We start from the raw sequence: 12,572 nt of genomic DNA on the forward strand, positions 1-12,572 counted from the left end.
GGTATCTCTGCCACCTCCTGCTAAGCAAAAGTTACAAATCATGTCCCCACTCCACAAAGTAAAAAAAACAAATAACAAACAAAAAAAACCAACCCCAACCGACCAAACAAAAAACCGAAAACAATCCAAAATAACCAACAAAACCAGCCAACCAACCAACAAAAACCACAAAAAATCCAACAAACAAACAACCAAAACACACAACCCCCTCATAACCAAAACAAAACCTCACAGCAATAATTGGCCTAAATATTGAAAAGAAAATAATATTAAAATGTTAACAGCAATTCCCATGAAGACTGATGCAATAATTAAATGGAAATAAATTAACATTTTCGTTCCACTAAATGAAATAAACACAGAACCCACACACACAAAACCACAGAGTTTATATTGGAAAGACAGCTTAAAACTAACAAGGTTTAACTCAAAACTTTTTTTTATTAAAGTATGAATGCATTTATGCTGGAGAACAGTTTACATACATTGTAAAGCAACAAGCATATTTTCAAGAGGTGTGGGCCCTCCTCAATACATCTCCATGCTCAATCTACATGCTGGACTCACACATACACTCTCACATACAAACACAGAGACACAAAACACAGACACAGAGCTAAATCTGCTTGGATTAGCTTTCTTTTAAGGCTTCTGTAAGGTGCCCTAGTGCCCCTAACATTACCATAATTACAAACAAAATTGTACAAAGGAGCAGCATTACTTGCAAACTATTGATCTGCTCTCAGCCTTAAAAAATATCAAGTGAAACAAGTTTTTCCTTTATTTGAGTTTTATTAAACATCTGCATTTAAGAAAGGCATGACTGTATATCTGTGAAAAAGGAAAGATATGGGAATCTTAACATGAGGTTCTCAACCAGAACAGCTGTTCAAACCTGACTCCTAAGGGACCATTTCCTTAGATCTTTCCAGTGAGGCAGCCCTGTGTGATAAGACACTGCCAGCTCCATCCCACCAGGGCCGCTCGCCCAGCAATGCGGAAAGGGGGACACAGAGCTGTGCCCACCGTGCTCGGATCTCGTCACACCTGAGGCTGATGAGAAGTCACAGCTCTAACACTGACACACCCAAGCGTCCCTCAGCTCTTCCCAGCGGGCCCCCTCCTGTGGAGCACATCAGGGTAGGATAATGCACAGACAGCAGGGCTGACTTGCTGAACCCCCAGCCACCAGGGAGTATTTCTGCCCACCCCTTTTTGGTATCCTGCAGTACATAGTCTGAAACTGCAACTACTGGTGTTGGGTGAAAGACATGGCAGCCAGTACATTAAGAAAATAGGTACAATGAATAAAATAAAGGATAGCATATGATATAATGTGTACATACAAGCATCTTTCATTTTTTATCTGTGAAATGTGAATTAACTGCAGAATGCCAGGCCATTAGTCTAAAAGGCTGCGTATGGCTGTCTTAGCCTATGGATGGTCAAAGGATCTGTGTGATGCATCATGGGGAAAGATTCTTCAGGAACCATTAGGGCTTTCCAGGCCTACTTGCTCTTGTGCATCAGCATCAGCCTGCAGCTAGGAATGCCAGAGAAGCAACTAATAAAATTGCCTGACCAGTCTCATAAGACAAACAGGAATGACTGCACTTCATGGTATGCACCTGAACTACAGAGACAAGAAAGGGACAGTGATGAGAGAGTGACAGAGGTGGGGGAGGGAAATCTTCTTCTCACTTTTACAACAGCAGCAGATTTCAATGCAATGTAATTACTTTAATAATGCATATCTGTAGGTACCAAATTGCTCTTCTGATTTAAAAAGGTGGTCAGACAAATGTTTGGCAGTCCTTTCATTACCCAGTTTCAATTGTTGCTTATTCATCTATCAGCTCTCATTCCCTAAGCCATTTCTGCCTTTGCTGAACTGTGAATGACTTCAGTCAGCCATCATCAGATTCAAATTCATGAGACACTTCCTCCGATGAGCTGTTCCTGTGGATCCGGCCATCGCTTTTCATGCTGTGAAAAGTCTTCTTAAAGGCCTCCATCATGGCGTGGGCCAGCTTCTTGGCCTCCAGCTTGCTCTCACACTCCACAGCGTGGCAGTCCATCTGGTAGGACAGGTCATCGTTGATCTCCCGATAGACCCAGGCGAAGATGTTTGGGCTGACGTTGTGGTCAGCAGTGCAGTAGGCTATACGTGCCACCTGAAAGGTATCCATGTGCACTGTCGCCTCGCCTTTGAGGTCCAGATGATGCAGCCAGACTTGGAAAGGGCGAATTTCCAGAAGGGCATTAGCTGGGTAAACATCCTCCCTGGTGAGCGTGTGCTTCTTCCACAATTCAATGACTGGTTTTTCTGTGCAGCCTGACAAAAATTGCATCCCTGTTGTGGAAACCTTACCCAAATATGTAACCTGCAAAGAAGAACAAAGATAGGTGAAAACACAGAGCAGACTCTCGTGGTACTTTCTGCCATCCCAGGGAGTTCCATTGGGGAAATAAAAGCACACACCTCCCCTCACAAACTCCCCAATTTCAGTATCATTTTCAGTAAAACAGTTTTCAAACTGCTTTCCAAATATTTGCTTTTGCAAATGCTGACTTCACCATTCCAACCCAGAGATTAAAAATGCCCAAGTGTCTGAGTTTCAAGGCATTCCACTTTCTTCACCTCCCCTAGAAAGCCCAGCTTGAGAGCCCATGACTACCCCTAAGCTCATCTTAGCAAGGGCAAGTGTCACTGGAGCAGGTCCCAGGTAGCTGTGATGCAAACCATATATTTTTTTTTCTTCATTTCTTCATACTTTATTCAGATGATTTGCTGTATCATATTTCAAACATTAGTATTAGGGAGATGGAGACATTCTCAGTTTGATAAAGTAAGGCTGCAGGGGGTCTGAAAAGCATGATCACAGTAGAGGATTTTAAACTGAATGTTTCTTTTCCAAAATGATCCTGGTTTTCCACCACTTTGGCTACTTCTACTTAAGTATTAAGCCAGGAATAGCTCAAAGCTGTTCAAAACTTTATCTTTGAGCAGGGCTGAGATATTTATTACAACAATTTAAGAAAATATGCTGTCAAAAAATCTAGTAATAAATCTACCTAAGTTTAATCACATCATCTCTCTCCTCTCTTGTCTAGTCCTTTTGAGTAATACCCTGTTAGGCAATCAGTACAGGAAAGCAAGGTGGTTTTAGTGCCTTTACAGAAATTTGTTCACCAAATATCAAATTCACTAGGAGGTCCACATCAAAATTCTGTATTAAGCCTGTGAAGAAACATTCCCCTAAATCTGTGCAGCTACTAATGAGGCTTCCTTCCACTTACAGTTGAATGGAAGATTATTTTATCTGGGAAAAGGGATTTTCTCTAGGAAAGACAGGTCAATGCCACATAAATGCTATTATGCAAATTATTCTATTTATTGCTGTTGTCAGGATGGTGCATTTAAGAACAACTGTATGAAAGCAAAATTGTTCCTCATTTATCTCCTGCAGCAGTAACTGACTGAGACAGAATATTTTACCCCTTGCTTGATGTCTTAGAACCTCTACATTTTACTCAAGGCATTTGGAGGAAAAAAGTAATCACATGCACTTTTCAAACTAATTTCTTCAAAATTCTGCATTAAACACACAGTATAGGTTATTTCTATGTTGTAAATGTGTTAAGAAATGTATAGAAAAAACAAGGAATTTCCACATTTAAGCACATTAAAAAATCATAACCACAAGAAATACGGGATTTGGAATCCATGCAAACAGCTTTCCACAAGAGAAATATTTTGCTGCAAGTTTCACACGTTTTGTTAAACTCAGAGGCCTAAATTAAGTCATAATTAAGGAAAAAGCTTACAAAACTTTATTGGAAGTCTGTGTGGCTTAATCACGCTTGCCAAAAAAGCAATTTCCTAGCACTAACATTTCAAAATGGGAAGTCTTATTCTTTGCCTATAAATATTCATGATTTGCACTGGGAATAAGTTGAATCTTATAAAGCTTTGTATTTTTTTTGGAACAGTGGGAAACACAACAGCTAGAACAGTTAACAAGGCAAGACCTACCAGTGTTTTGCCTTATTTTATTTTATTAGTGATGAGAGTTGAGTTCCCTAAAGTACTGTAGAAAAACTTAAAAGAAAACCTCAGAGTTCACAGTGCCAACTAAACACATACACACAGCACATCCAAGACCAAAGAGGAATGTGTCTACAGCATACTGGGGGGTATTTCAACATATATCCAAAGTCAGATTGCTTTGAATGGAGCAAGATCATTGTGCAAATTTGCACATTCAATATATTCTCCAAAGGTTCGATCAGCACTGCTTCATACTCACAAGCCAACTAACAAAAGACAAACACTGTAACCTGACACTTGGGGTCAAATTCAAAGCCCATTGCAGAACCACAAGTCCTTCACTAACTACCAAGAGATCTGCACAAAGACTTTAAACCCCGACGAATAGCGAAATAGCCTCTTGCTCATGCACTTTGTCACTGGCCAAATACAGCTTTGAATCCCTGGCTGCAGGAGAGAGCTGCCACCACGGCAAACATTTTATCCCCCCAGCTGCTGGTTGGAGGAGACCAGTGTCACCTGGAGACCACAGAAATCAGTATCTCTCATGGGTGCACAAGAGGGGATGCAGGGAATTGTTCCACTGCTGGCTTGCCCTAAAGAGGAAGCTGCTGCCAGCTCGTGAGCTGCCCTGAGCAGCAGCACGAGGATGGGGAGAGGGGAGGAAAGCAAAGGCAACTCCACTCCTCAGTCAGTGTCGCTGAGCTCTGTACTGCAAATTCACCCCAACACCCAGCATCAGCTTCTGAGCATGGATGCCTCCCAAGTGATGCTCCAACACCTTCAGCAGCCAAGGAGCAAAATCAGAGCAAGTTGTCACACAGCAGCATAAATTGAATTTAATGTTTTCCTCTGTTCCTCTGCAGCAGCTAGCTGCAACCTCCTGTTGGCCATCAATCAGTGTGTGTGGCCTGCATAAGAGTGAAGCTCCAAAAAATAATGGACTTCCCTAAAATAAAGCAGTTGTATTTTAAGAAAAAAAAAAAAAAAAAAAGACAGCGAATTACTCTTAAGCAGCCAATGCAAAAGTAACTAATAATAAGGATGGAATTCTGGCTTGTTTACCAAAATGGGATGTACTGGTCTGATTTACTGTCCCAGTTCTGTCACGGTATAACTGTGTAGGAACCTCTGGAAAGTTGCTTCTTTTAACATCACTTTGAACCTCCATTATATAAATCTCCTTTTCCTTTGAGGACACATCCATAAATATTTATAAGGTGCTTAGACATTACAATAAGGAGTTCACAGGAAAGAATAAACAAAACCTCAACTTTAAAGTTTCTCCTGCGCTGTGTCTTATATAGAAACATCTACACCTACTAGTGCTGTTACTTTTTGGTTTTTAAAATGAATTATCCTTTTTTTTCCTAGTTGAGACACAAGCATTTGACAAGATGAAGCTCTTGGTGAAGACAGATGTCCAACATTTCATCACAGCATGGTCCCCTGCCAAAACAGAACAGGGATACAGGGGCTGGGGAGACTCCTCCACTCTGACTCACAGAAAGGTACTTCTCCCTGAGCTCAGAATCACAAGGTTATTCCACAAGCAGTGCTCTTGCATTTTGGCTCCTGCCTTGACACATCTCACAGCATATCCACCTTTGTTTAAATGCTCAGAAACTTCTGACCACACCATTACAGTGAAGCTAGTACAGTACAACCACCTTCCTTTTCAATTTCCAAGTCTGCCAACCAAGGGTCAAAGAACAGATAATCCCTTTCATTATCAGTTGGAAAAGAAAGCTATTTTGAGGCAAAAATTCCCATGGGTGGTCTTTCCCAGTAAAATCATTGATATCTCATCAGTGTGAAGCCAGCAGGTACTATAAAAAAAAGACCCCAAAAAACCCCAGAATTTCATCTTTAATAATCGTAAGATTGAGATGTGAAGGGCACAGAAAGGCATTAGTAGTAGCAGTACTGATGTTGTTACAGCTATCATTGCACATAGGAAAACACACTGAAGTGCCTGAACAGCATCAACTCCACAGCTTTACTGACCAGAGAGTGATCATTGACAAAGACAAGCAAGGCCACAGTGCAGGCTGAAAGGCACATCCGTGATAATACAGCTCTGACCACAAGCAAAAGTTCACCAGGACTCAATAATGCTTTTTCTTCCTCTGAAACTCTGGAACTCACTCGGCAGCAAACATTAGTCCAGGAAAATTACTTATTTGTGCAAGTGTGGCATGTCCAATAGCAAGTTCATCCTATACACAGTGAGGCCAGGACCTTTATTCCCTCCCCTCTAGGGTTGTTAAGCACTGGAACAAGCTGCCTGGGGAAGTGGTGGAGTCACCATCCCTGGAAGTGTTCAAGAAACAACTGGTCATGGCACAAAATGCCATGGTTTTTAGTTGACAAGGTGGTGTTTGGTCAAAGTTGGATTTGATGATATTGGAAGTCTTCTCCAATCTTGATTCTCATGATTCTATGATTCTAGTCACAGTGCAAGGCAGAGTAGCTACAGGTTGGTTGCAACAAGTAAATTATGATGCTGTTGCAGCCTTTACTTATTTTGGACACTATTTTAAGGGAGAAAAGGAATGCAAATTCAGCTCAATGCCACTGTGCTAACATTAAGCAGTGAAGGCATCTCCTATCATATCTTCTACCAGGGATAAGAGTGTATTTCTTTATGGCCGTTTTAGTCCTTTGTGTGCTCCATCTGTTCCACAAATTTCTAGAAGATACATACATCTCACAAAAATTTCTTGTGCATGTTAAAAATTATCCACATTCTTTCCTGCCCTTCTATGGCGAATTTCATCCTCTGGCAAGCCGCTGTCACCAAGCATGACATAAAATACTCTTGAGGCTTCACCACCTCTATGCTTGCAAGCATCCAAACATTTTGTAAAAGCCAAGATGTTCTGAAGAGCTCCTTATTTCACCCTAGAGATTTGCCAACACCAGTGTCAGTGTCTGGCAAAACTGTCCTCAATTGAAAAATGCTGTGCCTTTGCCCTTTTGTAATGCAGCTACACCCATGTGACACATAGAGATGTCTCATGTCAAAGGACATGAAGAATAATTGATGTCATTTTTCATGCACTCTCCTGGAAAGACAGAAATATCTGAGTATTTTGACATTGTTGTTTTCAGCCCCTTCAATCCAATAACATATGGTGAAAATATCTTTTAATAACTATGTTTAAGAGCTTACCAACTTTGAAAAGACCAGTAGAGCAGCTGCCATAGACATTTAAACTTCTAGCACACTATGATTTGTCAAAATTAATAAGGGGTTTTTTTCTTTTCATATCCTTTTCATACTCTTTCATCATTGATCTCACATTTTTCACTTGCAATTCATAGCAGATAAAGAGCAGCTTAGCTCCTGCATGTGTCTCTCTGACCTCAGACGTGACTCCCCAATGGATCATATATCCATACTGCCCCTACCTCACAAGCCTCACTGGGGCACCTGAAGTTAGGCAGTCATTTGACTTTTTCTCCTTCTGTTCCCTATCCCCAGCCCATAGACTATTAGTGCTCCAAGAAATCAGATCCAAGTTGTAAAGACCCATAATTACTGCATTACATGAGGACAGATGCTCTCTTGGCACAGGAGCTTGGCACAGGGACACATACATCACAGGACTCTCAGCTTTCTCACTATTCAAGACCACGATCAAAAGATCATATATAAAATTAACTCCTTATTTATTTAATATATGTATTTCTTCCATACTACATAAGGAGGGTCTTTGTCAGCAAAATCAACACAGAAAATGAAAAAAAAAATAGAGCACTGACCTTCAGCTAGCAGGTATTTACTCTGCATATTTGCAGTCACTAGAGGATCTTGAATCTTGTGCAATCTTAGTAGTAGGTGACTGTCTCTTTTGTTTATCGGTGTTTTAAAATAAACATTCCTTTAGCCTCAAATTTGGTCTAGTTGCTACTGATTATGTTTGATCAAGGCAGTTTGCCTCACTTAAATGTGAGGCAAGCAGAGGTAATGAGACATTTTCTTCCTGAAAACAGAACTGCTCCTGTGGCACCTTCAGGATACGTGGCGATGAAGAAAGTGACTGTAAGGGTCTGTGCTAAGATGCACAGGTACAGACCCTCCAGTCAGCAAGCAAACCATGACAGAATCATGGAGACATCAGGGTTGGGAGAGACCTTTAAGATCACAATCCACTCAGCACCACCACTGCAACCCCTACACCACTGAACCACTTCACCCAGCACCAGATCCAGACACCCTTAAACACCTCCAGGGATAACAACTCCACCATCTCCCTGGAAAACCTGTCCAATGGCTGAAGCTTGTCAGTTCATCCCAGCCAAGCCAAGAAACACCAGCCCAAAGATCAGGTAAACCTGCAGAAGTTTTAAAGAAGAATGCAGAGGAGATTGGAAGAACAGCAGCCAAAAGCAGGTTTAGAAGGACGCATGCATGTCTTGTTGAAAATTGCTGCAAGAACACATACATGGAGATGCTCCCTGGGTTTGCAGCACAAAAGCAGATGCAGGATGAGAAAGTTCAGGCACATATTGTCACAGCCAGGACACAGCAAGCTTCATCTCCACATCATCACAAGATCTGGGAACCTCTGCAAGAAGTTGCTACTCAGGAAACTTGTGCTCAACTTCACTGCAATGACAGTGTGCCAAAGTCCCCAGTGGCACCTCCAAGCTGAGTGGCTGGGGAGAATCAGGGCTCACCAAAGAGGCACAGATTTGATGGCTGAAACTAGTTTTTCTTTTTTCCTCAGTGGAGCTGGAATACAAGTGGGACAGGCCTTCAGCATGCTGTCCAACAGCTTGGTAAGTCCTGGCACAGCTTTCATGTCAATAAAAGCAGATTTAGCTGTAGAGTCATTTTCAACATCTTTAATTAACACATCCAGCTCCAGGCACAGCAGGAGTGCTCTGTGCTGGACAGGGTACCCGTCTCACCACACCAGCTCAGCTCTCCTCAGCCTAAAGCACAGTGACTCAGCCTCAGGCTGGCAGCTTGGGATTTAGAGCCAAAAGCTGCTTTTTGGCTCTGAAGGAAAAACAAAAATAACCCAGACATTCCACTGGATCACTGAGCAAATACCATGAACTGCATTCAAGCAACATTTGCTTAAGACTTAAAAAATAACTCAGTCAAGTAAAAAGGCTCACAGTTTCCCTCTGCCTGTCACTGCTTCCTCACCCACACTGCCTGTGTCCAGCCAAAGCCTTGCAGCACGAACACAAGGGTCTTTGTGGGAATGGCAGGGCTCCTCAGCACAAAGAAATACACAGTAAATGCAATAATGTGGCTTACAGAAATATGTGAAGAACTGTTTTATTTTTGAGACAAAATTCAGAGGGAGAACAGACAGAGCTAGGCAACTATTTAGTGGAAAATAACCATCAACTCTTAGGGCTGCCCACTGGATTAGGAGAGAAAAAAAAAATTCATCAGTAGTTAATGTCTGATTTATTCCAAGGAATCAAAGGATAGCTCCAGAAAAAGCTGGAAGCATCAGCACCTCTTCAGCAGTTAAGTCAACAGCATCTGACTCCTTTTGCAGGACCAAGGCTGAACTTATGTCTTACAGTCATGCTACAATTCCCCCTTGAAAACAAAAATAATAAACAAGCCCAGCAAGAAATGCATTTGGCTCTTTACATCTTCAGAACTCCTAAGGAAAAACAACTGCTGGTCAGCAGCTGCTCCAGTTGTCCATCTGTCCCCACAGCCAGGCTCACAGCAGCCCTTTGCAGGTGCTTTTATTTTCCCATGTGTTTCTCAGCTGTGACCATGCAGCAGATCCTGCCTTAGCTGCCCCCCAGGAAGGGGTCACCACACAAGTAAGGCATAAAGAGACAGCACAGAATAGTCACTTTGGATATAGTTCCCCAACTAAATGCCTTTGAAGGACAGAAGAGCTTTCATTTTTAGTCCATCGTTGTTCTTTCAGGTTTTACAGCCCCCATGCTTCTCAGAAGCTGCAGCAAGCAAAGGAGTAGGGAGAGCTGGGGCACAGTGAAAATAACTTTTCTTGAAAAATGCTCTTCCCCAGTAGAAAGAAAAACATAATACCAATTTCAGTGCTGCTGCTTCTGAAGTTGCCTAGGAAAGCCCTTTAACATGGCAGCAGGCAGAACAGGTGAGTTACTGTGATCCAGAGTGGGTGTCCCAACATCCAGTCCAGGGCAGCATCTCAGGAATGGGGCTTCTCTGAGGGCAGAGCTCACCCAAGAAGAACTACTCATTTCTCAAACACTGTGCAGGACAAACACTCCAGGCACTGCAGATGACTGGCATCAAAATGCAGGCACATCTGAGATAATGTCCCAACTCTGAGTAAGACACCAAAAGCACACAGACATCTCAGAACCCCTCTTCATAGCTAAATAAACCTCTCATCCTCCCAGAGGAGAGCTCTGCCAGGCCTCCCACTGATGGCAGTTGAGAAGAGGAACAGAAGACAACATGCAGAATGCCCACAGGAGTGAACCCTCCTTACCCTACATGATCAGCCCCATCAGCAACACTACCCCACACTGCTCAAGGAGGACGTGGGAAAACACATCAGCATTTGGCAAGTTTAAGATTTAATAAATAAATAAACCTACTGGAAGAGAAAAAATTTACCCTTGATGGCTTAATTTATAAGCTCTGAGAGGAAAAAAAGCCAACCAGAAAAGGCCCACTGAGTCCATAGGCCAAACAGCCAGTGTGGGGTAAATAAAGCAGTGAGCCAAACTCTCCTGGAAGAGAATCCTGAGAAGCACAACCATCCAAGCTTTTCACCTTTCATTACATCAGGCTGCTGCTCAGCAAGTCTTTTTATAAACTACCCCAGGTATTAGAATACTGCCTTCAGTTAGATCTAAGGGCATCTGACTTATATCCAGTGACCAGGAGTCTCTGCCTCACTGGCAAAATAGTTAACCAAGCCCAAACACAACCTCAGCAAGAGCCAGCTCTGCTCCCTGCAGCCTCCCATTAGCAACAAAAGGATCGCCTCTTGCATTTCATTCTCCACTGGACAGGAAGCTCTTTTTGTGGTTTGGCTTGCAGGGATGAATCTGAAATGAAATCAAGTAGAACTGGCAAACTGCAGTGAGCTTGCAGTCAGAGACTCTTCGGTCCTGGTGTGAGTGGAAGATTTACGCTGCACTATTTAAAACTCAAGAAATCAATTTCATTCTAGCAGCAATTTAAAAATCTTGTTGTGCAAGACATAACTGAATGAACAAATACATCCATCACACACCACCTCAGCAGGGCTGCTGGACACCCTATTGTACAAGTCGATGATTACTTTTATTCCCAAATATTTTCTTTATGTTGCTATTTAGATCACTTTCCTCCTTTGTCTCCTTTCATTGCCTCATGTAACTTCCTCTCCCTCTACTCAGTTACTGCTGGGTTGAAATTAATACTTGGATAAGCCAGTTCATTTCCCATTGTCCTTCAGGAGTCTTCACAGGCAAGGAGAGAGGTGGAGGCAGCCAGGAAGGTGAGAAAACCAACCCACTCTGTAGCCATTATTGCAATTTCTTGAAGTTTCCTTCACACAAAGTCCTTCCAAAACCTTTCCTCTGCTACCTCAAAACCTTCTCACTGAGAATATCCCTTCTGCCAGGAGAGTGTGGCATAAATTTGCATGACCACAATGCCCCTGCAAGCAGACACATACCTTGATGTTTATGTACAAAGTACACACAAACCTATTTCACTACACATTCTTTATTCACATGAGGTTGAAAGCGAACAGGGAAATCTGATTAAGCGCCTCATCATGTTTCAGAAAGCTTTTTAGTCCTGGGCTCCTCACATCTGTTGTCTCATGGTAGAGGGAAGGAGCCCATGGACACAAAGGGGAGCAGACTGTTCGCTTTTACTTTGTTCCCCTTCCTTTCCAACCCACAGAAAATTCACTTTGGCATCAATCCTACAAAAACTTTTGTAGCTCATGGAGCATGCAATGAGGGAGTACAAGAACAGTTACGACTTCCGCCACCTTTTCCATGGAGGCATGTGTATTTTACATACTCCCCAAGACTCTGCGCACTGAAGCACTTCCAGAAAGCCACACAGAATTCATGTTTTTCACTATCATTTATGGGTAAGAGATCTGTCCTCAAGGTTCCCTTCTTTATGCATTCCCCAGGAGATCCTTGTGTTTCTCCTTTAGTTCTTGCCTTCAAAAGAAGATGCCAAGTAATAAAATTGAACAAAACCTCTGTTACTAAGAAATTCTCTTCTGGAGACCAAAAATCTCAACTGCACTTGATTCCTGGCACAACTTGACAACACCTGAAATTAAAAACAAAAGGGAAGGGAGCCAACTTCAGGAATCACTGGAGATGACTACAAATTTGGATTGTATATCAAAGGAAGTGTCAGCTCTACACTGCAGGAAGAACAGAAGTAATGTTCATAAAATTATTTCAATTCTTCCTCCCCCAAGTGCTATAAGACCAGTACCATTCAAAAAAAGGAGAAAAAATTACAAAACAAACTACAGAGACTCCCAGAAATAGCAGTATTTGGTCCTTCTCATATCATTCA

General features: G+C 42.2%; 1 protein-coding gene across 3 annotated transcripts in view; it reads right to left on the reverse strand.

The window, feature by feature from the left end:
- Nucleotides 1–421: 421 nt before the first annotated feature.
- PID1 (phosphotyrosine interaction domain containing 1) overlaps nt 422–12,572 on the reverse strand; it is an 85,751-nt gene continuing 73,600 nt past the window's right edge. For all 3 annotated transcript variants that reach the window (XM_064721484.1, XM_064721482.1, XM_064721483.1), the window contains exon 3: nt 422–2,384. In XM_064721484.1, the coding sequence (XP_064577554.1) occupies nt 1,908–2,384 (477 nt within the window). In that variant the 3' untranslated portion in view covers nt 422–1,907. The remainder of the gene's footprint in view (nt 2,385–12,572) is intronic.

This window comes from Zonotrichia leucophrys, chromosome 9 (genome assembly GCF_028769735.1).
Source record: "Zonotrichia leucophrys gambelii isolate GWCS_2022_RI chromosome 9, RI_Zleu_2.0, whole genome shotgun sequence".
Lineage (NCBI taxonomy): Eukaryota > Metazoa > Chordata > Aves > Passeriformes > Passerellidae > Zonotrichia > Zonotrichia leucophrys.